Source organism: Salmo trutta, chromosome 12 (genome assembly GCF_901001165.1).
Source record: "Salmo trutta chromosome 12, fSalTru1.1, whole genome shotgun sequence".
NCBI classification, from domain to species: domain Eukaryota; kingdom Metazoa; phylum Chordata; class Actinopteri; order Salmoniformes; family Salmonidae; genus Salmo; species Salmo trutta.
Genome location: NC_042968.1, coordinates 26,158,748 through 26,181,332, shown reverse-complemented (window position 1 = coordinate 26,181,332; position 22,585 = coordinate 26,158,748). Strand labels below are relative to the sequence as shown.

At 47.4% G+C, this 22,585-nt stretch overlaps 1 protein-coding gene across 4 annotated transcripts in view; it reads right to left on the bottom strand.

Moving 5' to 3' along the window:
- Positions 1-14,914: 14,914 nt before the first annotated feature.
- LOC115203262 (tyrosine-protein kinase CSK) overlaps positions 14,915-22,585 on the bottom strand; it is a 40,768-nt gene continuing 33,097 nt past the window's right edge. For all 4 annotated transcript variants that reach the window (XM_029767802.1, XM_029767801.1, XM_029767803.1 and 1 more), the window contains 9 exons: positions 19,774-19,993; positions 17,966-18,059; positions 17,622-17,687; positions 17,428-17,527; positions 17,216-17,306; positions 17,015-17,088; positions 16,589-16,784; positions 16,359-16,445; positions 14,915-16,143 (listed from right to left, as the gene is read on the bottom strand). In XM_029767802.1, the coding sequence (XP_029623662.1) occupies positions 15,961-16,143; positions 16,359-16,445; positions 16,589-16,784; positions 17,015-17,088; positions 17,216-17,306; positions 17,428-17,527; positions 17,622-17,687; positions 17,966-18,059; positions 19,774-19,993 (1,111 nt within the window). In that variant the 3' untranslated portion in view covers positions 14,915-15,960. The remainder of the gene's footprint in view (positions 16,144-16,358; positions 16,446-16,588; positions 16,785-17,014; positions 17,089-17,215; positions 17,307-17,427; positions 17,528-17,621; positions 17,688-17,965; positions 18,060-19,773; positions 19,994-22,585) is intronic.

Here is a 22,585-nt window from a genome sequence, read left to right as displayed (position 1 = left end):
CATCCTTTGGGCACTTAGGATATGTAAAAATTAAATAAAGAAGGCCCCATTTAGTGAGTTACAGTTGTTCAATATGCTGAACCAAAAAAAGCAGCAGTCAATCTCTTCCAATTCCATCTGGATGTGGCTCAAAGGCCGTCCCCAGGCTATACACTCCTCCTGTTTCCTGTGTGGAGTTGCAGAGTTACTTCTCACCCACCCCTTCCCTCCCCTCCCCTCCCCTCCTCACCCCTTCCCTCCACCCCTCATCCCTCCTCCCCATGCCAACATCCCCTTCTGTCTTACATAAGCGGTAGCCAACATATAGCCCTATCCTCATTCTATCCCCCCCATACACACACAGGCAGGCCAGATTAAGACTGTCACGAAGACCTTGACAAAGATCCCTGTATGAAGTGACGTATGCATGAGTCATGGCAGAGCCGTGTGCACTTCTCTCCACATTCAAATAAACAGTGTCCCTGCCTGTTTATATGATGTGAACTGACTTCCTCCCAGCTAAAGTGTCCTCACATGCCCGTGTTAGGGCCCCTCCACCCCACTACACTGACTGGCCCACTCTGAGTGCAAGAGGAATTTCTAGGATTAAAAGAAAACAAAGCGAGGAATCCGAAGGAGGGTGAGAGAGAGTCTTTGTCTTGGAGAGCGTTCAGTTCCCAGGCTTGGGAGAACTAGGATGATGTAAGAGTTCGGGCGTGGTCCGTCTGGGGGCGTGGTCCGACTCCGTCTCCATTCTGTTCTCATCATGAGGCGCCACTCTGCTCTGCCACTCTGCTCTGCCACAGACCCAAGCAGCTTGCCCCAAGCCCTGGCTCCAGCCTAATATTAAATGGGAGGTGTGGTTGTGTTTTTATTAAAGTGTGTGTGTGTGTATGTTTGTCTGCACAATGGTCCACTGAAGGATTCTCTCCCCATTCACTGTTTAAGTCAGACAGACAGACAGACAGACAGACAGACAGACAGACAGACAGACAGACAGACAGACAGACAGACAGACAGACAGACAGACAGACAGACAGACAGACAGACAGACAGACAGACAGAGACAGAGACAGAGACAGAGACAGAGACAGACAGAGAGAGACACAGAGAGAGACAGAGAGAGAGAGAGACAGAGATTGCTCTGAGTGGGCCCTCATGCTTACCCACTACTAGTGGACACATTGAAACGGAGTGCAGTGAAATAGAACAAGTGTAAATATGGGGTCCTGTGGAGTCTGCCATATAACGAAGTGAGGAGTGAGACAGTAATATGGACAGTGCAGAGGTAGTCATGCACACAGACATTCACCAGGAGAGTGTTTGAAACACACGGTTCAACATCCTCCAAAACACACAAATGAATGCGCTTATGCACACACACACACTATGACAAGATGGCACCAAGACATGGACGCCCTGTTCCTGGCTCCTAAGCAACTTTGCAGTATTTCACAAGCATTTCCCTACACCTGCAATAACATCTGCTAAATATGTGTATATGTGACCAAGTACATGTGATTTGACTTCTGTACAGCTGTGGCTATGAGGATAGCCATGGGACAGTAGCATTCCATCCTTGATGAACTGATCTAACTTTCTTTCACCACACTGCATATATATCATAGTTGTCCTCATAAACCTCACAGAATAAAGTTGTCCTCAGATTCCGAATGCACTGTATAGTGATAAGATAACTATTCAGACCCCTTCCCCTTTTCCACATTTTGTTACGTTACAGCCTTATTCTAAAATTAATCAAATAAAATAAAAAATCATCAATTTACACACAATACCCCATAATGACAAAGCAAAAAAAGTTTAGATATTTTTGCAAATTTCAAAAAATTTAAATAATGAAATACCTTATTTACATAAGTATTCAGACCCTTTGCTATGAGACTTGAAATTAAGCTCAGGTGGATCATCCTTCCACTGATCATCCTTCCATTGATCATCCTTCCATTGATGTCTCTACAACTTGATTTCTACAGCTCCGAGACAAGATTGTGTCGAGAAGGGTGCCAAAACTTTCTGCAGCATTGAAGGACCACAAGAACACAGTGGCCTCCATCATTCTTAAATGGAAGACATTTGAAACCACCAAGACTCTTCCTAGAGCTGGCCGCCCGGTCAAAACTGAGCAATCGGGGGAGAAGGGCCTTGGTCAGGGAGGTGACCAAGAACCTGATGGTCACTCTGATAGAGCTCCAGAGTTTCTCTGTGGAGATGGGAGAACCTTCCAGAATCTCTGCAAAATTCCACCAATCAGGCCTTTATGGTAGAGTGGCCAGACGGAAGTCACTCCTCAGTAACAGGCACATGACCACTTGGAGTTTGTCAAAAGACACCTGAAGGACTCTCAAACAATGAGAAACAAGATTCTCTGGTCTGATGAAACCAATACTGAACTCTTTGGTCTGAATGCCAAGCGTCACGTCTGGAGGAAACCTGGCACCATCCGTAAGGTGAAGCATGGTGGGAGACTAGTCAGGATCAAGGAAAAGATGAACGGATCAAAGTACAGAGAGATCCTTGATGAAAACTGAGAGGTTCCTGTCCTGAACTCTGTGTTGTATTGACTTCCTGTGACAGGAGGAAGGATAAGCAACTGTGTTGATCTTAGCCTCGAAGCCTCTCATCCCCATCCCGTCACATCCAGCTTTTCTCTGCCTCTTCAGGTTCCTGGCCCATTGCCCAAAGCCCAACTTCTAGATGTGTGTAAGCTATCCTACAACAGTCAGACCTCACAACAACACACCAGAGGAGGCTGGTGGGCAGAGCTATAGGAGGATGGGCTCATTGTAATTCCTGGAATGGAATCAATGGAACAGTATTAAACATATGGAAACCACATTTGATTCCGTACCATTTTTTCCTTTCCAGACATTACAATGAGCCTGTCCTCCTTTAGCTCCTCCCACCAGCCTCCACTGCAACACACACACTAACAAGCACACATCTGCAAAGCTGACTGCCCAGTGATGAGCCTTCAAACACTTCTAAATGTTCATGTAGGCCTACAACATTCAGACCACACAACAACAGAACAACACACAGACTACTGTCTGGCTGCTGTCCTGACGACACAAACCCTCCCTCCCTGCCTCAGTCAGTCTGTCGAAGCCAGGGAACATGAGATGAGTTCAGTAGAGGACGACTGAAGGCAACTCAGATGCTTGTTGCCAACTTGACTTGAAAAATCCGGCCTATCCCCTGGGCACACTCGTCATTCTCTCCACTACTGGAGGGATTGTCTACCCTCTCCTCTCTTTTCTCACCCTCTCCCCTCCCCCTATCCTCTGCCTTCTCCTCTTCTTTCCCATTCTTCTCCCCCCTCTACGCCATATTCTCCTCAATCACCAAACGTATTACTACTGGCCCAATGAAAGAGGCTGTGTTGTGTGTCATGGCCAGGCTGAGGTGAAGCCCAAACTAGGCTGCTGAGGAGGTCGACTGCAGCCAGGAGCCATCAAACTCCCAGGACTGCTGGACAGGGACCTCAGATTCATGTGACAGGCTGCCTGGAGACGTTAGCATCGCTGGGCCTCCGGTCCCAAACGGAGTGATGGGCCTTCTTACACGGGACCAAAGACCGTCACATGCGCGCACACACACATACACACAGTCACATACACAACGTCTCACTACCCAGTCCACCATCACACGGCTAGGGTCGAGAGAGACCCCGTCACCAGGCGTCCGGTGTAGTACGTCCCCCCAGACTATACAACCTGTCACACACAACGGCTCTCTGGGCAGACAAGTCATACACACATCATTGGAGAAAATAGAGCGGTTACACAAGCCTTCGCATAGAACATCAGTCTTGGCTTATCCTGACCTGAAACACCACCACTGTATGGGCTGTTATCAGTCAAGTCCAACTTCAAAGGGTTTTAGGACATGAAACCTCCAAGTCAAATAAGAGAATATACACTCCTAGAGCCAGTAGGATTTTGTGTGAGGAAGTCAACAGAAGAGGGTCTTTTCAAAGGGCCATGGCCTCCTTTTTTACTTATTGTGAAACTCTCTCCTCTAAGAGAACCCAGAATTCCACCGGAATTCTCAGCATCCCCGCATTTCCCGCTCCAACATATAAACACACACACACACACACACACACACACACACACACACACACACACACACACACACACACACACACACACATCAGGGCGGAATTGATTGATGGCCTTCAGAACCAATCTCATCACAGGTCGGTGAAGATGGCACCACCTCTCTCTGCTGTAGTTTCTTACGAATGCCACAGGTCTCAGCTTTCAGTCTCCCCAGGGTAGGAAACCAATGCTCCATTCAGTCACAACGCCCAGCCCACCCACACACACAACGTGCATCAAGGGATGGATCCATCAGTGGGTTTCTTCCATCAACAACCCTGGGGCAAGGCTTACTTTATCAACCAATGTCCTTCACCAGGACATTTCTATGTAAATTAACATCAGCACTTGGCTGCTTGCTTGTATGCTCTCCTGTCTGGGTATAGGCTTGAGTATTAAGGGTTAAAGCAAACATTATCTGGGGAGCGAGAGAGAGTGCGCCACGTGAGTCAAGCACATCAGCGGCGCCCGTGTCTGCCTCGGGTCCAGTAAGCGCCCGTGTCTGCCTCGGGTCCAGTAAGCGCCCGTGTCTGCCTCGGGTCCAGTAAGCGCCCGTGTCTGCCTCGGGTCCAGTAAGCGCCCGTGTCTGCCTCGCGTCCAGTAAGCGCCCGTGTCTGCCTCGGGTCCAGTAAGCGCCCGTGTCTGCCTCGGGTCCAGTAAGCGCCCGTGTCTGCCTCGGGTCCAGTAAGCGCCCGTGTCTGCCTCGGGTCCAGTAAGCGCCCGTGTCTGCCTCGGGTCCAGTAAGCGCCCGTGTCTGCCTCGGGTCCAGTAAGCGCCCGTGTCTGCCTCGCGTCCAGTAAGCGCCCGTGTCTGCCTCGCGTCCAGTAAGCTCCCGTGTCTGCCTTGGGTCCAGTAAGCGCCCGTGTCTGCCTCGCGTCCAGTAAGCGCCCGTGTCTGTCTCGCGTCCAGTAAGCGCCCGTGTCTGCCTCGCGTCCAGTAAGCGCCCGTGTCTGCCTCGCGTCCAGTAAGCTCCCGTGTCTGCCTCGGGTCCAGTAAGCTCCCGTGTCTGCCTCGCGTCCAGTAAGCTCCCGTGTCTGCCTCGGGTCCAGTAAGGTGGTGAGTAATCTGGCCCAGGGTCCCTGCCTTGTCTTGCAGTGAGGTCATTACTGCCACCAGAGAGGTCAGACAAACAGGCAGAGCAAGCCCTGGTAAACAGGCAGAGCAAGCCCTGGTAAAAACACAACACTTCCACATCCCTCATCATACACAGCATCTCCAATCACAAACACACCTTTTATTGTGAGTGTTACATGTGGAGAAACACAGTGATGATCATTCACATGATCTCACTTCCATTTGCTGTAATAATGTAATTATGGTTAAAAGGGGAAACCATCTCTCCATAGACTCAGACTCAACATGACAGAAAAAGACAGATAATGGCACCAAACCAAGGACCCTGACCATTACAAGCCATTGAGTTGCTTAACTCAAATAGGAGAAGAGGGTGAGGAGGATCAGATGCTAGATCTTAATTTGACTAAATCCTCAAAGCAGGAAAATAATCCTGCAGCCACAGGAAATGTTCATTATTATGTGGATAATAATTAATGGACATGTCATACTGACACATAACGCACGGCGACTGGAACTCCTCTCCTGTTTTTAAGTCCTCATGGTGTTCATGCAGAACATGTCTGCTCTGTTCCCCAACAGCTTGATGTTTTAAGGCTATGTGATTACATGTCTCTTCGCATGTGAGTTGCCACAACACATTATCTACATCAATGTGAATGTACTGGAGGAGCCATGAGTCATTCCTGCCCATGGACGGTAAAGAGGTTGTTACTTATATACAGCCCAGCCTGAGATACACACAGGAGCTGTGTGTATGCATTGTGTGTGTGTATGTGTAGAACCCTCTTGAGACTGGAGGAATGCAGACTGGACCATGCAGTGCACAGCCACACACAGCCACTCACTCCTGGGTGCATTCCATCAGCCACAATGTGTCCGAGAGGGTCTGATCCCAGTCCGCCTGGCTTTCACTCCTCATCTCTGTCAGCAGGGTCCAGGGTCATGGCTGCTCTATCCTCCTCTCTCCCCCTGCCCTCGCCCTGCCTGCCCTGCCACCCAGGACACAGACAGCTCAGACTTGTGTGGTCCTCCAGGACAGTACAGGGACAGTAGGGGATGGAGGAACCAGGTTGAGGGAGGGGACCATCACGCAGAGTATGTGTGTGTGGAACCAGAGGGACATTCAGGTCCTTTGGGTGGTGGATCATTCTTGATACACACGGGAAACTGTTGAGTGTGAAAAACCCAGCAGCGTTGCAGTTCTTGACACACAAACCATTGCGCCTGGCACCTACTACCATACCCCATTCAAAGGCACTTAAATATTTTGTCTTGCCCAATCAGCCTCTGAATGGCACACATACACAATCCATGTTTCACTTGTATCATGGCTTAAAAATACTTCTTTAACCTGTCTCCTCCCCTTTTGTACACTCATGTTTATACAGTACAGTGTTTGGATGGTTGTCTACCACCGGTTGTTACTTTAAAGGACTTACAAGCATAATATGAACCACTGACATTATTCATGGCACCGGTACTGTTTATATTTAGGTGCAGGAGCTCCACTAAACTTTTGAGCTAATATTCTATAAGAGGAACAGGAGCTCAAGCAGTAGAACATTTTGAGCTCCTGCCCAAGTCAAGCGCTATGTGTGTACCCTGTGTGTGTGTGTACCCTGTGTGTGTGTGTACCCTGTGTGTGTGTGTGTGTGTACCCTGCGTGTGTGTGTACCCTGCGTGTGTGTCCGCTATGGAGTTGAAGTGGTCTGTAGATGTGTGGCAGCACAACATGGAAAGTGAGAAAAGCTTGCCTTACAGAAGCTGCTTGTTCAGGGAGACTGTCAGCAGGCTGATAACATGGACCCAATAGTCGATGACAGCGGGCTGCATGGGCAACATGATCTAGGTCGCTCCTACCAGATGACAGGTCGCTCCTACCAGGTGGCATGGCGAGAATCCGTCTCCGCACCACGTGCTCTCACCACTGGTGTCCCCCAGGGCTCAGTTCTAGGCCCTCTCCTATTCTCGCTATACACCAAGTCACTTGGCTCTGTCATATCCTCACATGGTCTCTCCTATCATTGCTACGCAGATGACACACAATTAATCTTCTCCTTTCCCCCTTCTGATAACCAGGTGGCGAATCGCATCTCTGCATGTCTGGCAGACATATCAGTGTGGATGACGGATCACCACCTCAAGCTGAACCTCGGCAAGACGGAGCTGCTCTTCCTCCCGGGGAAGGACTGCCCGTTCCATGATCTCGCCATCACGGTTGACAACTCCATTGTGTCCTCCTCCCAGAGTGCTAAGAGCCTTGGCGTGACCCTGGACAACACCCTGTCGTTCTCCGCTAATATCAAGGCGGTGACCCGAACCTGTAGGTTCATGCTCTACAACATTCGCAGAGTACGACCCTGCCTCACACAGGAAGCGGTGCAGGTCCTAATCCAGGCACTTGTCATCTCCCGTCTGGATTACTGCAACTCGCTGTTGGCGGGGCTCCCTGCCTGTGCCATGAAACCCCTACAACTCATCCAGAACGCCGCAGCCCGTCTGGTGTTCAACCTTCCCAAGTTCTCTCACGTCACCCCGCTCCTCCGCACACTCCACTGGCTTCCAGTTGAAGCTCGCATCTGCTACAAGACCATGGTGCTTGCCTACGGAGCTGTGAGGGGAACGGCACCTCAGTACCTTCAGGCTCCGATCAGTCCCTACACCCAAAGAAGGGCACTGCGTTCATCCACCTCTGGCCTGCTCGCCTCCCTACCTCTGCGGAAGCACAGTTCCCGCTCAGCCCAGGCAAAACTGTTCGCTGCTCTGGCACCCCAATGGTGGAACAAGCTCCCTCACGACACCAGGACAGAGGAGTCAATCACCACCTTCCGGAGACACCTGAAACCCCACCTCTTTAAGGAATACCTGGGATAGGATTAAGTAATCCTTCTAACCCCCCCAAACAAAAAGATATAGATGTACTATTGTAAAGTGGTTGTTCCACTGGATATCATAAGGTGAATGCACTAATTTGTAAGTCGCTCTGGATAAGAGCGTCTGCTAAATGACGTAAATGTAAATCTAGTCCTCAGTGTTGACTCAACCACTGACCCATCTAGATTCACTAAAGCAGCAGTTAATCTGCACAGCCTCAGACACAGCTACGCCTTGTATTCATGTATTAAATCTAGCTATTCTCTTCTTTATGGCTGTCATGCCATGCAATCTAATGTACTGATGTTTCAGGTGGCTAACTAGGGGAGGATAAAGTGATCCAGGAGAGGGGGTTGGGTAGAGGAGGAGGGGGTCTATGGTGGTTCCAGGGGCCCCTCACCCTGCTCTGAGACAGATGTGTGTTGGCACCGCACGCCCCTCCGGCAGGCAGTGGGCGCGGGGCTTGGGGCAGAAGGGTGAAATGTCACAGACGGAATGCAAATCCAGCCTGACAACTGGTGCAGAAAACATGTTCTCTCTGACTCTGAGAACCTTGCTATTTCACAAAGCCGAACGAACATATCAGCCATGCAGTGCCCCGGGCTCCAATTGGGTTATTTTTAAAAGAGTCCCAAAAAAACAGCCCAGCTAGCGTTACATCATCACAGCCCTTTGTTGCTGCTGTTATCCGTCTTCTCCAGCTCAGAGCTTCACCTCCCTCCCTCTCTACACACCTGTCTCCCAGGAGGAGCTCTACACACTTGGGTTAGGGTTAGATGTAAATCGGCCATCTGGAGTCTCGTTGTGGTAGAGCTGATAAAACAACTACACACTGACTGTTAGTAATCTCCGATACTGTATGATCAGATCAGATCCAGCATATTGAGCATCATAACATGCTGGTTGGTTCAACCTCGCCATGATTATGTCCTATCCATGATCTGCAATGCCACGAGTCAGTAAGCTATTTTGTTCAGACGTCCATGTGACCCATGATTTGTGGTTATACGAACAAACGGTGAGCCTTGCTCTGCCATGTGTATTTGATTCATAGCTCATGGGTTTCTCTCTCAGTACATGATGTCCACTGACGATCGACCTGGCCAGGGCCAGCCCAGCTCAGTGACGTCACACGGTCACAGGGGCCGGGACATGGTCCTCAGTCCTCCCTGTCACGTACTGTATGGGGAGTCAGGGATACTGAGACATGGCTCTGCCCACCTGCCAGGTCTAGTGGGTCGATGACTAGCTGTGACGGCAAGGTCATACCTTCTGCAGTCAGACATGAAAAATATACGGGACTCAGTTGTCGGCACAACTGGTCCAAGCACACCAAGACAGTCGTAAAGAGGGCACAACAAAACCTATTCCCAAAGATTTGGCATGGGTCCTCAGATCCTCAAAAAGGTTCTACAGCTGCACCATCGAGTTCATCCTGACTGGTTGCATCACTGCCTGGTATGGCAACTGCTCGGCCTCCGACCGCAAGGCACTACAGAGGGTAGTGCGAACGACACAGTACATCACTGGGGCTAAGCTTCCTGCCATCCAGGACCTCTATACCAGAAGAAGGTCCTAAAAATGGTCAAAGACTCCAGCGACCCTAGTCATAGACTGTTCTCTCTGCTACCATGCGGCAAGTGGTACCACAGCACCAAGTCTAGGTCCAAGAGGCTTCTAAACAGCTTCTACTCCCAAGCCATAAGACTCCTGAACATCTAATCAAATGGCTACCCAGACTATTTGCATTGCCCCCTCCCCTCGACTCTGTACCGGTACCCCCTGTATATAGCCTCCACATTGACTCTGTACCGGTACCCCCTGTATATAGCCTCCACATTGACTCTGTACTGGTAGCCCCTGTATATAGCCTCCACATTGACTCTGTACTGGTACCCCCTGTATATAGCCTCCACATTGACTCTGTACCGGTACCCCCTGTATATAGCCTCCACATTGACTCTGTACCGTAACACCCTGTATATAGTCTCGCTATTGTTATTTTACTGCTGCTCTTTCATTATTTGTTTCTTTACAGTTTCAAGAAAATACCTATTGTTGGTTAAGGGCTTGTAGGTAAGCATTTCACTGTATGGTCTACACCTGTTGTATTCACGCATGTGACAAATAAAATTTGATTTGAACTAAGAATCCTAATTTATTTATTTAACTAGGTAAGTCAGTTAAGAACAAATTTCCATACTAAAGAGCACAATTACAACAATAACAAACCACTGAATAGCATTACAGAATACTACTCAGCCCATTAGTCCATCCAACCAGCTCAGAATGGGATTACAGAAAAATTATTCTGCACTCACTAATGTGGCACAAGGCTGTCGTACTACTACGACCAACTAATAATAACCAAGGCTGCCAAAAGACACCAAGAACTGCGTTATTAAGCCTTTCTATAACAAAGCCAAAAGCTGCCGAGCCAATAGACCTCGGGGCATAAACCTCCCAGTCCGCAGACACAAAACAATGCCCCGGCCAGACAGTCAGGACCACAGTGACACCTGTAGCTATCTGAGATGTCTGCATGCATGGCCACAAATAGAAGCTAATTGCTGCTGAGACATCAGCTGAAGCAACAGATTATTTTTAGGGGCTGTTCAGTGGAGTGAGAGATCTGATCCCAGACCAGGGCAGACGAAGGGGAAGGAAGGGAATTGATGGAGCTTTGTGGAAGGGGATTTGTCAGGGAGCAACAGAGTGGGGAGCACAGTGGGCCCATGTGGACAGCTGAGACAGCCACACATCGCAGCCAGTGGCGGTTCTAAACCATTTCAACTGGGGGGGGCCAAGCTGGGGCCAGTTGTACTGTTAGAGGGGCCAGTTACATTAGACGTTATTGTTGTCATATCGTTTTCTTCACTGCATTGCAGGCATTAGCAGGCATAAGACCATGTTCATAATCTTTAGTGTTCCGTGTTGCCACTGTCTAATAACAGATGTAAAAAAAGAGAACGATAGCAAAAATGTGTTATGTAAAAATTATTTCATACTCCACATTTAGGGGGGCCACAAGGGGGTCCAAAATTATTGTCACAGGGGCACTGCCCCTGACATCGGCCTGACTACTCCCTTCAGCACCAATCACCTCACCGCTCACTAGTTCCTGTCATCACCGAATTGGGCTGGAATCGGAAAACTCCCCCACATGTCCTGCTGCGCCAGTACAAATTAACCCATTTTGGCATCAGTATCTTTGTTCTCTGCATATTTCTCCCAGTAAAATAACATTTTACATTACATTTTAGTCATTTAGCAGACGCTCTTATCCAGAGCGACTTACAGTAGTGAATGCATACATTTCATACATTTTTTTTTTTTTCCTGTGCTGGCCCCCCGTGGGAATCGAACCCACAACCCTGGTGTTGCAAACACCCACAACCCTGGTGTTGCAAACACCATGCTCTACCAACTGAGCTACAGGGTTGGTAACCTCCTCTGTGCTGTATAGAGCATAGCATTATTATATATCTTCTATTTCTATGTTCTATTACATGTTCAGTGTCTCCAGTCTTGCGAGTTATGGCAACCATATCAGGTGAAATAATTAAGCAATAAGGCCAGAGGGGGTGTGGTATATGGCCAATATACCACAGCTAAGAGCTGTTCTTATGCACAATGCAACGCAGATCAACTGGACACAGCGATATACCACAAACCCCTGAGCTACCTTATTGCTATTATAAACTGGTTATCAATGTAATTAGTATTTTTTTTGTCATACCGTGGTATACTTAAGTGATAATGCCCGAGAAGCCGGTATTTGGAGGATATATTGTCATGAGTGTTGTTAGGCCCAAGACAAAGTCGAGTGGCCGGCAAACCGTACCAATATATCCTCCAAATACCGGCTTCTCGGGCATTATCACTTTCATACAACGGGTTACCAACATATTCAAATAATGATTGACATATTTATTTAAAATGTTATTTTTATGAATTTATTCATTCTGTATCTAGGGACGCTACCCAGTCGTTCGTTCTAAATGTTCTATTTCCATACTGGCAGGCAAAGTTCTTATCCCTTGTTTGCTAGCTAGCCAACTACAGCTAATTTACAGCAAGTCAAACGGTGCAGCCAGAATAACAAAGTAGCTGCATTTGTTATTTGTTTAATTAAGCTGTTCTCTAGTGACATTTATTTGGATACGTCCATAACAATGAGCTAATGAGGCACGACTTCACCTAGCATAGAAAATGTGCTCTCTATGTCAGGACACTGTGTTGTTCAGGAGCTAGCCAACAACAGAGCTAATACAGTCAGTGAAGCTGGAAAGACTGCAAACTAGCTGCACTTTGTTTCGTTTGACCTGTTTTCTATTGATACATCCATAAAAATGATACCGATTCATGATTTCGAATGGCTGAGAAAAGCTGCCTGCCTGTCTGTCTCATCCCGACACGTTCATTACTATGCGACAGCTGGAAATCCAATATTGGAACAATGCTGCAAACGTCAGAGAGACAGACAGCAAGGTTTATACACATCTCCGCTGTTGAAAACTAAATGTTAGTCTAAAAGAAATGTGAGAAAATGTCTAGATGTTTCTGATAGTGGAGATCAAGTTTATAAAGTACCTGGCTGGGCTGATAAAACAGTGGATTGCACAGTCACATGGAACAGAGTGAATCGACATTTTAAAGTCATAGATTTAGCCAGTGGTAACTTCTGGTATAGACACCGGATTGAACGCGGTTTTAACCAATCAACATTAGACCCACCCGTTATATAAAGGTCTGATATACCACAGCTTTCAGTCAATCAGCATTCAGGGCTCAAACCACCCACTTAATAATTGGATTGTGATCACAGCAGCATGTCGAATTGGATGAGGTACCCATGATGAGATATGACTTCCTGTCAGCAGACAGCTGTAGTACATGGAGTAGAAGAAAGATGACCTCGCCACATTCTGTCACATGTACATCTGTCAACTCAACTACTTCAAATGGCCCAGAGGCTCAGGCACTACAATCCACACTAGCCTCTAGCCTGCAAACATCAGAATCCTCCTGGATTTAACAACAATTGTTGGTGTAATCAGATTAATTCATGGTGGGGTTTAATTTGTTGCTGTCAAGAAATATCAGGCTTAGGAGATAAGTTATGGATCTCTGCTGACAACATATCAAAAGCTGAATAAAACAGGATGCATCCTCCTCCACTCATCTGTGCTAGTGAAGAACACGCACTGAACTGTGTGTGTGTAGTTGACAGGATTGTGGCATTTAATTGTGAATGTGTGTGTCAGTTTGAGATGAGAATCATACGAAAAAACCTGGAATGAACTATGACCCTTCCAAGGTAGGATGACATCTCTGTACCTCACAAGTAGCCTAATGCAGCTTCATTTGAACACGCAAGGGGGTGACTAACTATGGTGTTACCACTATAACACTAGCAGTATAACACATACAGGTTTTTTTATTGATGCATTGTATTTTACCAGGCAGATTGATTAAAAACAAATTCTTATTTACAATGAAGGCCTGACGTAACATGTATCTCCATCCATCCATCCATGAGTTCTACTGGAGTAGACTACACGGTGCCAGCTGGTGGTGATCCATGGTAGTGGTACAACCATCACATGACTGGGTGAGTAAGATGAATTGTTGCACTCTTGTAGTAGCCCAAACCATAGAGACAGGACACATCAAAACATGCATCTAAATCTGAGAGGTCCCTCTCCAGCAATGCTCCTCCTGTTTTCAGAAGCACTAAATGTGAGATGGAGTGATGGCCTAGTGTATTGATGGGTCCTGACAGCTGAGCAGAACCGCACAGCCTTGGCTGACAGCGCCCTGTGTTGTGTAACCAGCCCATTGTTACCACTCTGGACTGTCAGCACCATTAACATTCATAGGAATCAAAACGAGCCAGCCCGCCAGGGACATAGACAACTGTTGGCTCCTTATGTGCAGCAAGCAACAGGGCTGGCGAGACAGCATGGAAACAGAAAGACACATGGGCAAAGGAGGAAGGCTTTGAGCCAGAAAGAAAGACAAAAGCTGAAGATGATTCAATCATGTTTTTTTTTCTTTTTTCTTTCTTTACAAAAAAAAAAAAACCAGTCACACAGACAAGACCCTTAAAGCTGTTCCATTTGAGCTCTGCTCAGTTCAGGCTCAGAGTCAGTCATTCTGTGTGTGTCCTGTTTGCAGCAGAACGTCACTGGAGGCGAGTGGAGGAACAGCCACCCCAGAGAGGAGAGAATGGAGAAGAGAATGAAATGAGAGGAGCTTTAGTCTATTTGACTGACCACTGGAAATGGAACAGATCAGCTGACACAGAACACTGCAGCTTCACAGCTTGAAGACTCTTTTGGCACGTCAGCTATATCTGTTGTCACACCCTCAAACACTTCTACATTCTAAAACAGAGCTGTGTGAGAGAGAATTATTTTAGGCTCAATCTGTGAAGTCACAGGTTCTGACAAGCACTTCGCTACACTCGCAATGACATCTGCTAACCATGTGTATGTGACCAATAAAATTTGATTTGAAGACCACAGGACCAATATCCATAGTTAGAATACCTTATTCACAGTTCAGCCAAATAAGATTCATTGGCCCAAGTGTATGTATGAACCCAGTGGGTATGTAAAGTGTGTGAATGGCTGTATTACCTCTGTGTAAATGAATATTTACCGTGTGGGAATGTGTGTGTTATAGTATAATGAGTAGAGGCTCACTTCATATGGAACAAACACCCAGGGCATCCCCTGTGGCCCACTGCCCTGCTGTTACCTCTATCATCCAGGACATTCACATGACTGAATAGTACCCAGGTGCTTTCAGAGGGGAGCCCCCTCCCTGTGATGTCAGTGTTGACGTGCTTTCCACACTGTTCAGACGGAATGATTTATTCAGAATCATGGTAGCATAATAAACATTGAAAGCACTGACAGTTAAACCCAAGGCCTCTCGCACGGCATGCACACACCCAACCCCAGCATTCGCTACACTAAAACATTCTTATATCCTTCAGTCTGTCTTTCCTTGGCTTCTTTCTTTTCATTTTTTGGTTCTTTTTTTTATCCTTTAATATAAAACAAGCCCACATATGATGAATCGACCATGTTGAGAAGTGCCCAGCCCTGTCCTGTGTGGAGTTGGAGATAGGCGTGTCCCAGCGGAGGCTCTTTATGAAATGTTCACGTTCTCTTTAACGGACATAGAAGAACCTGTTCTGGAGCCGGAGGGAGACAACTGCACAACCAACCTCCCCCCAGAAAAACGATTTAAAAAAGATTTAAAAAAAGGAATAAAAACTGAATAGTCCGAGTGGAGGAGTAGGTTCTGGAGCTCTGTATACTGGAGGCACTTTGGCACAGAGCCAAGGCCCCAAGTAAGGCCCCAAGCAAGGCCCCACACAGGAGGGTGAGAGACAGACAGCATGCAGAGGCACACTACCACCCAACACAGAGATACAGGAATGATCAGGGCACAGAGAGACAGACCGAGAGAGATTGAGAGCACCTGACAAACATGGAGGAAAAGGCCAGCCTCCCCATTATCATCACGTTTTGGAGAAGAAGAAAATAAGAAGAGTTTGAGGTGACAACGCCACAGTGGAGAGACTGGGAGAACAGGAGGAAGGGGGTAGAGGGAGGATGATGGACTGGACAGAGAAGGAAGACAACCAGCTGACAGAAAGCTATACAACACATACAGGACTTCTGTTCCTTTCTTTCAGAAGAGTGGAGGGAAGGTAACACAGGGGAAGGTTTACTACAGTCCCAGAGGAAAACAGGTGCAGGTCAGGTATCAGGTAGGGTGTGGTCCACAGGTGAGGCTGGCAGAGGAGTTCCGGTCCTGCTCCAGTTAGTTTACCCCGGCCCAGACGCTCCCTCCCTCCCCTCTAGTCTGCTGCGTCTCCCCTCCCTGCCCCTCACAGGTAGAGCTCCTTGGCTCTGATATGTGACAGCTTGTCTCTCAGCATGCAGAAGGAGGGCCGCAGCCCCACATCCAGGGTCCAGCACTGCTTCATGACGTCGTACACCACCACCGGGCAGCCGTCGGGGGCGTCCATCTTGTAACCCTTCTCCACCCGCGGCACCACCTCCTTCAGGGGCTGAGGAGCAGAGGGGAGGGGCGTTATCAACCACATACTCTACTAGTACGTCCTAACATCCTCCACTGTCTGAACAGTGGCCTCAACCTATCTGCCTGTGCACAAGCTTCACAGCTATTAAATGATATGAAATGCATCACTCATCTAGATATATCCATTTTTGCCAGATAAGGCTGCTGACCCTTGCTGGAGTAACCTCACAATGTCATACTTACAATTCTGGGGTAAGGCACACGCCCAAAGGAGTAGATCTCCCATAGCAGGATACCATAACTCCACACGTCTGACTTAGTGGAGAACCTCTGGAAGGAGCAGAGAGAGAGGCTGAGGTCAACTACACAAGACACCACAGACACAAAGACAGAGCTTAGGCTACACTATTTAAACATCCTCCCATCTACACCCCCTCCCTCCTTCGTCCAATCCCCTCTCTTTCCACCTTTACCTTCTCTCGCAGGGCTTCGGGGGAGGTCCATTTGACAGGCAATTTGGCAGTGTCCTGTGTGGACGAGGCCTCCTTAGTCAGACCGAAGTCGCTGACCTTGGCGATGTTGTCGTCAGACACCAGAACATTCCGGGCGGCCAGGTCTCTGTGCACAAAGTTATTGGCCTCCAGGTATTCCATGGCTTCACATACGTCACTGCACAGCAGGGGAGAACGAGGAGAGGAGTCATCAAATAGAGATGTGAGAGACAGAGAAAGAGAGAAACAATGGGATCACTCAGCCAAGACAAATAACTCATTTCATTGTTGATAAGTGATACCAATAGCCATTTAAAATACTTTGGTTTCTGGCATCCTCTCCAGGGAAATCACATTATAATTGAATAAAGAATTCCAATACTGCAGAACTGCCTGAGGATGACTTACAGTGAGAATTTGAGTAAACAGTCTCCTCCCAGCACGGTCCGTCCTCGAGAACGGAGGTAGTCCACTAGACTGCCCTGTGGTGGGGGGAGAGAGGGACGGCTGTCAAGCTGGGAAGTAGGAACAGACCCTATCATAAAGGGACAGTGGACTCCAGCCTAGATAGAGTAGTCCCTGGCCCAGCAATAGACTAGACTGAAGTACCTTGGCCATGTACTCTGTGACGATGTAGAGACTGCCCCTCTCCTCTACAATCACCCCCAGCAGCTGAACCAGGTTGTTATGCCTCAGTTGCCTGCAGGGAAGAGGGTTTTAGTGACATAGCTACGCACTAAGGGGTACAGACACAGAAACACACAGTCATAAGGTATTAGAGAAAGTGGGTAAGACCATAAAACAGAATGGTTGAGACTTACGTCATGACGGAGGCCTCAGCGATGAACGCCTGGGCCGTGGCGTCGTGTTTGATGCACTTCACTGCCACCTTGGTCCCTCTGTAGTCCCCCACCATCACATCTGAACAGATACATAGAGAGGTAACACTGGACAACGACCTCACACGGGGATGGAAAGAGACACTATCAGCACTGGTCTCAGTTAGGGTCTTTACCTCCAAACTCCCCTTTGCCAATGGTCTGGATGAGCTTGAGTTCCTTTCTGTTCAAGGCCCAGCCACCTGTGGAGCAGCAACAGAGAGAGATGGAGAGAGAGAGATATAGAGAGAGATAGAGAGATATATAGAGAGAAAGTCAGACTGGTTCCAGCAGTACTAATGAAACATCATCCTTCCCCAGACAGAGCAAAGCACAAGGTTAAAGACTTTCTGCTAACTCAAGTGATTAAGCCCAGGTTTCCTGTACTACAGAAGATGAAGACAGACTGAGTCACTGTGTGTATTCTTACAGACCAAGAGTGACTCAGAGAATGGAAACACAAGGTTAGTAGTGTTCTTACTCCTGGAGAATTCATCCTGGGCGGCCACCGTTCCCTCCATCAGCTTTGGCTTGATGAGTCTGGTACAGAGGCCGTCGGCGTCTTTAGTGTAGTGCTGAATGGAGATAGGCGAGAGAGAACATGGTGAGTTGGATAGTGTGTATATAGTGTGTAGCTGCATCGTCACACTCAGGAGGTACAACTGCATGTCAACCGTATGTCAAAGACCAGACAACAAAGAGCGGGAGTCAAGAAGGGTCTCAGCAGTCTGGGGTGAAAAGGATGCTGGGATTGGAGAGGGGACTGTGCGTTTGGTGGTGAGAGGTCACTAACCACACCGTCACTTTAGATAATCCCATCTACATGTGATCAGGTTATGTGAGTGTAACCAGTCAAACACACCGGCCATCTTTTTGACCTATGATTAGTTTGTTAATCAAATGGAGAAGCACCCAGTCATTGAGTGTAATCTGACTGCCACTGTCTTTTACATGCGAGTAGCATTCAACCACCAGAGGGCAGCATGGTATAGGAACTATTGCCTCTGTACAAGCTACTAAACAAATATATTCATGTCAACACTGTATTTCAGCTTTAAAGACCAACTATCAAATGAACACATTATTTCTGCATATTTGCAGTCATGAAACCAAGGTTATATAACAGATATTTGGACAACACAGAAATACTCAATGTGCCTGAATACACACTTGAATCACCACACATAAGTACCCACCATCCATAACAACCCAAGTACTTAACATGTGATTGACTAATCCCTTAAATGCAACAGTGTTTGATTTCCATTATGTGGTTAACACCACAAATCCCACTGGATGTGGGTCTTTTGACAGGGAAGGACAACTTGTGTGTACCCATGTGGAGCCTGTTGTGACATGCCAGTGAGGGTAAGGGGAAAAAGAACGAGCTAAAAAGCAGAAGAATGTGAGAGATCCAGTCACAGGCGCTATTAGAGAGAGCGGGGGGGGGGGGAGGAGGGTAAGGCGAGAGAGAGAGCGGGGAGACGAGAGCGAGAAAGCGCAGAAGGAATAAGCGGAGGACTGTGGTAGAGTGATAATAAGATAGAATGTGCCAGTTAGACAGATGGTCCTCGATGCCAGTGTGCAGATTCCTGCCTAAATCCCAGCAGCGCCTCTGGGACAGAGAGGAGCGTTAATTAAAGTGTGATTGCAAACAATCTAGCTAGAAGCCTGATGGAGCATCTTCTCTCTGGGGAAGAGAGACCTTTCCCACCATGGCCTCCTTCCTCCCTTAACACACTGACTCAACCCTACTGCTGTAGTAGAAGCTGTCTAATAGACCACGCAGTAGACGGAGGTCTCCCTCCACTAGGACTGGGAAATTCCAGGGACAGAACGATATCATGGTACTTAGGTGCCGATTATATATGTATTGCCATTTGATGTTCCAAACATATTGCTCAGTATAGGTCTGCTGCAGAGAGGAGAGAGAGCACAGGAAAAGGAGTTTTGATCAGTCATGGAACTAAGTGCTGAAAACATGTTGGCTTCCTATTTAAAAAAGACAGAACAAGATATAGGATGAAAAAAATACCTGGTACAGCCGACTAGCGCTTGCTAACGTTAACTTAAATCCATACTTTAGTCAAAGTATCAATATAATACATTTCCCAAAATAATATTGATCGCTCTCCCATCAATAACCTCCACCCCCTTTGCCTTCTCTAACTATACGACTAAGCGTCCTTGACGAGTACCTTACCACCATACAGGATAGGCAGTGTGAGAGCTGAGGGAGTAGCCTAAACCGTAAGAAATAGGGAGCGTTTGGGACTGACACCGACTTACCTCCACCAGCTGCATGAGGTTCTGGAAGAACTCCTCCTCGTCGATGCTGAGCTTGCCGTCGTGGTAGATGATGCGGTAGTGCTCCACCTTGCCGTCACAGCTGACACACAGGGTGTAGTCCCCGGGGTAGTTGGTGCTCTCCCTCGCCAGGAACAGTCCAGTCTCTGGGGGGTAGAGGAGGCGCTCCGCCTGCTCCCGCGTTATCTTACCATGGAACCATCTGGAGATGGACACGAGAAGGAGAGGAGAGAGGAGGGGGGGACAGGACACAGAGATAGGGCCTTAATGGACTACAGAAAATTACCATACCAAGGTCATCAAAAGGGCAAAAAGACAATTTATAAGTAGAGGGGAAATCTACTCATTATTATTGCAAGCGTGCAATGTTGGCCATGTAACACTCATACAAAGCCCTGTATTAAAAGAGTTTATAAACAGTCAGCCATTGACAAGGGGACAACAGAAGTTGTTCAGCTGATCAGCATAATGTAAGGCAGTGGCATTTCTAGGCAGTTGTGCTTAGAGCAGTGGAGAGAGCCTGTGTGTCTCAAGGAGCCAGTGAGAAAGTGCCTTGGTGTAAACAGGAAACGGCGACAAAAAACACAGGCAGGCAGTCTGAAACTGACACACAGGCTCTGCAATAACAGGAAAATGCAAAGCAGCACAGGGCAGGCAAGACAGAGCAGGGGCTGCCAGACCTCTATTCACAGAGAGGTGAGACCTCACTGAGGAGAGGAGGCTTTTAGAGAGCAGCATATAGTCTCTCTCATCCCCTCAGAACACAGTCTATGAAACCTGCCCCCGGCTGACCGCAAGGCAAGGTGCAGGACACTGGACTTAAAAAGCTCTCTTAGGAATAACACACGCGGTTCCCTTTCTTTGTTTTAGCTCAAGCTATTAAACACGGCCTCCATCTCACCTCATGTATAAGATCTACAGGCTTCTACTGGATAAACCCCACCCCTTTGGATTTTTCCTTAAGATCATTCATCTCTTATCTGTAGTAGACCCTAACACAGAATCCCCCAGCAGTATGGAAACAGGAGCAGCAGGAGGTCCACAGGGGTCTCTCTGGGGGCTGGTGAGTTAAGGGTAATCAAAGTGTGTAATTGATTTACACACTTCTCTTCCTCCCTCCCTCCATTGCCCAGCACCCAGACAGACAGAGCAGGGCCTGTGCAAAGCGGCTTAATGCGGAGGGAGGATTGAGTTGATTAGATCAGCGGAGCTGCTTCTCCATGGACAGCAGCCTCCTTAACTCCCATTAATCTGAGAGCAGGCGCCAGTAAGCCAGCAGTCAGCCAAGCACTGAGTAACCAACAGCCAAAACACAGGAGGAGCACACAGGAGCTACCAGCCAAACATATGACCAACCAGTCAAACAGGAGGAGCAATCAGTCAGACCATTTAATGAGGAAGCAGGGCATGTAATATGTCATTTATGTTGCAGTTTGTGCTATTCATTATCATTAGTCATATGATGGGAGAAAGGGAGGACAGGCTGCTAGAAGTAGGGGGAAATTAGAGTAAGGAGAGACTGCAGTGAGCAGGGGACTGAGGTAGAGGTCGACCGATTATGGTTTTTCATCGCAAATACAGATTATTGGAGGACCAAAAAAAGCTGATACGTCGGCCGATACACACACACACACACACACTCTAATGGACAATTACAACAATACTGAATGAACACTTATTTTAACTTAATATAATAGATCAATAAAATCTATTTAGTCTCATAAATAATGAAACATGTTCAATTTGGTTTAAATAACGCAAAAACAAAGTGTTGGATACATGAATTTACTTTAACTAAATATGCAGGTTTAAAAAAAAATATATACTTCTGTGTATTGATTTTAAGAAAGGCATTGATGTTTATGGCTAGGTACATTCGTGCAATGATTGTGCTTTTGTTAAATCATCCCCTGTTTGGCCAAGTTGGCCGTCTTTGTTAGGAAGAAATAGTCTTCACACAGTTCGCAACAAGCCAGGCGGCCCCAACTGCTGCATATACCCTGACTCTGTTGCACAGAACGCAAGAGAAGTGACACAATTTCCCTAGTTAAAAGAAATTCATGTTAGCAGGCAATATTAACTAAATATGCAGGTTTAAAAATATATACTTGTGTATTGATTTTAAGAAAGGCGTTGATGTTTAGGAACACATTGGTGCAACGACAGTGCTTTTTTCGCGAATGCGCTTGTTAAATCACCCGTTTGGCGAAGTAGGCTGTGATTCAATGATAAATTAACAGGCACTGCATCGATTATATGCAACGCAGGACAAGCTAGATAAACTAGTAATATCATCAACCATGTGTAGTTAACTAGTGATTATGTTAAGATTTATTGTTTTTTATAAGATACGTTTAATGCTAGCTAGCAACTTACCTTGGCTCCTTGCTGCACTCGCGTAACAGGTAGTCAGCCTGCCATGCAGTCTCCTCGTGGAGTGCAATGTAATCGGCCATGATCGGTGTCCAAAAATGCAGATCACCGAGTGTAATGAAAACGTGAAATCGGCCCTAATTAATCGTCCATTCCGATTAATCGGTCGACCTCTAGACTGAGGCCTTTTGCCAGTCTTTAGGGTGGTGCTGTAATTCCCTCTCCTTAACAGAGTAGATGACTACCAGCAGGTGGCAGCAGTGAGCTGTGAGGTCAAAGAGCAGCATCTCTCAGGGTGTGGAGACCAACAGACCCAAGAACACAGCTGACACTGCTAGTTATACAAGCCAACAGGGAGCATTTCCCCCAAGACATCTGTTACCAATTCGTAATAATACGGAGAAAAAAAATGTATGAAATG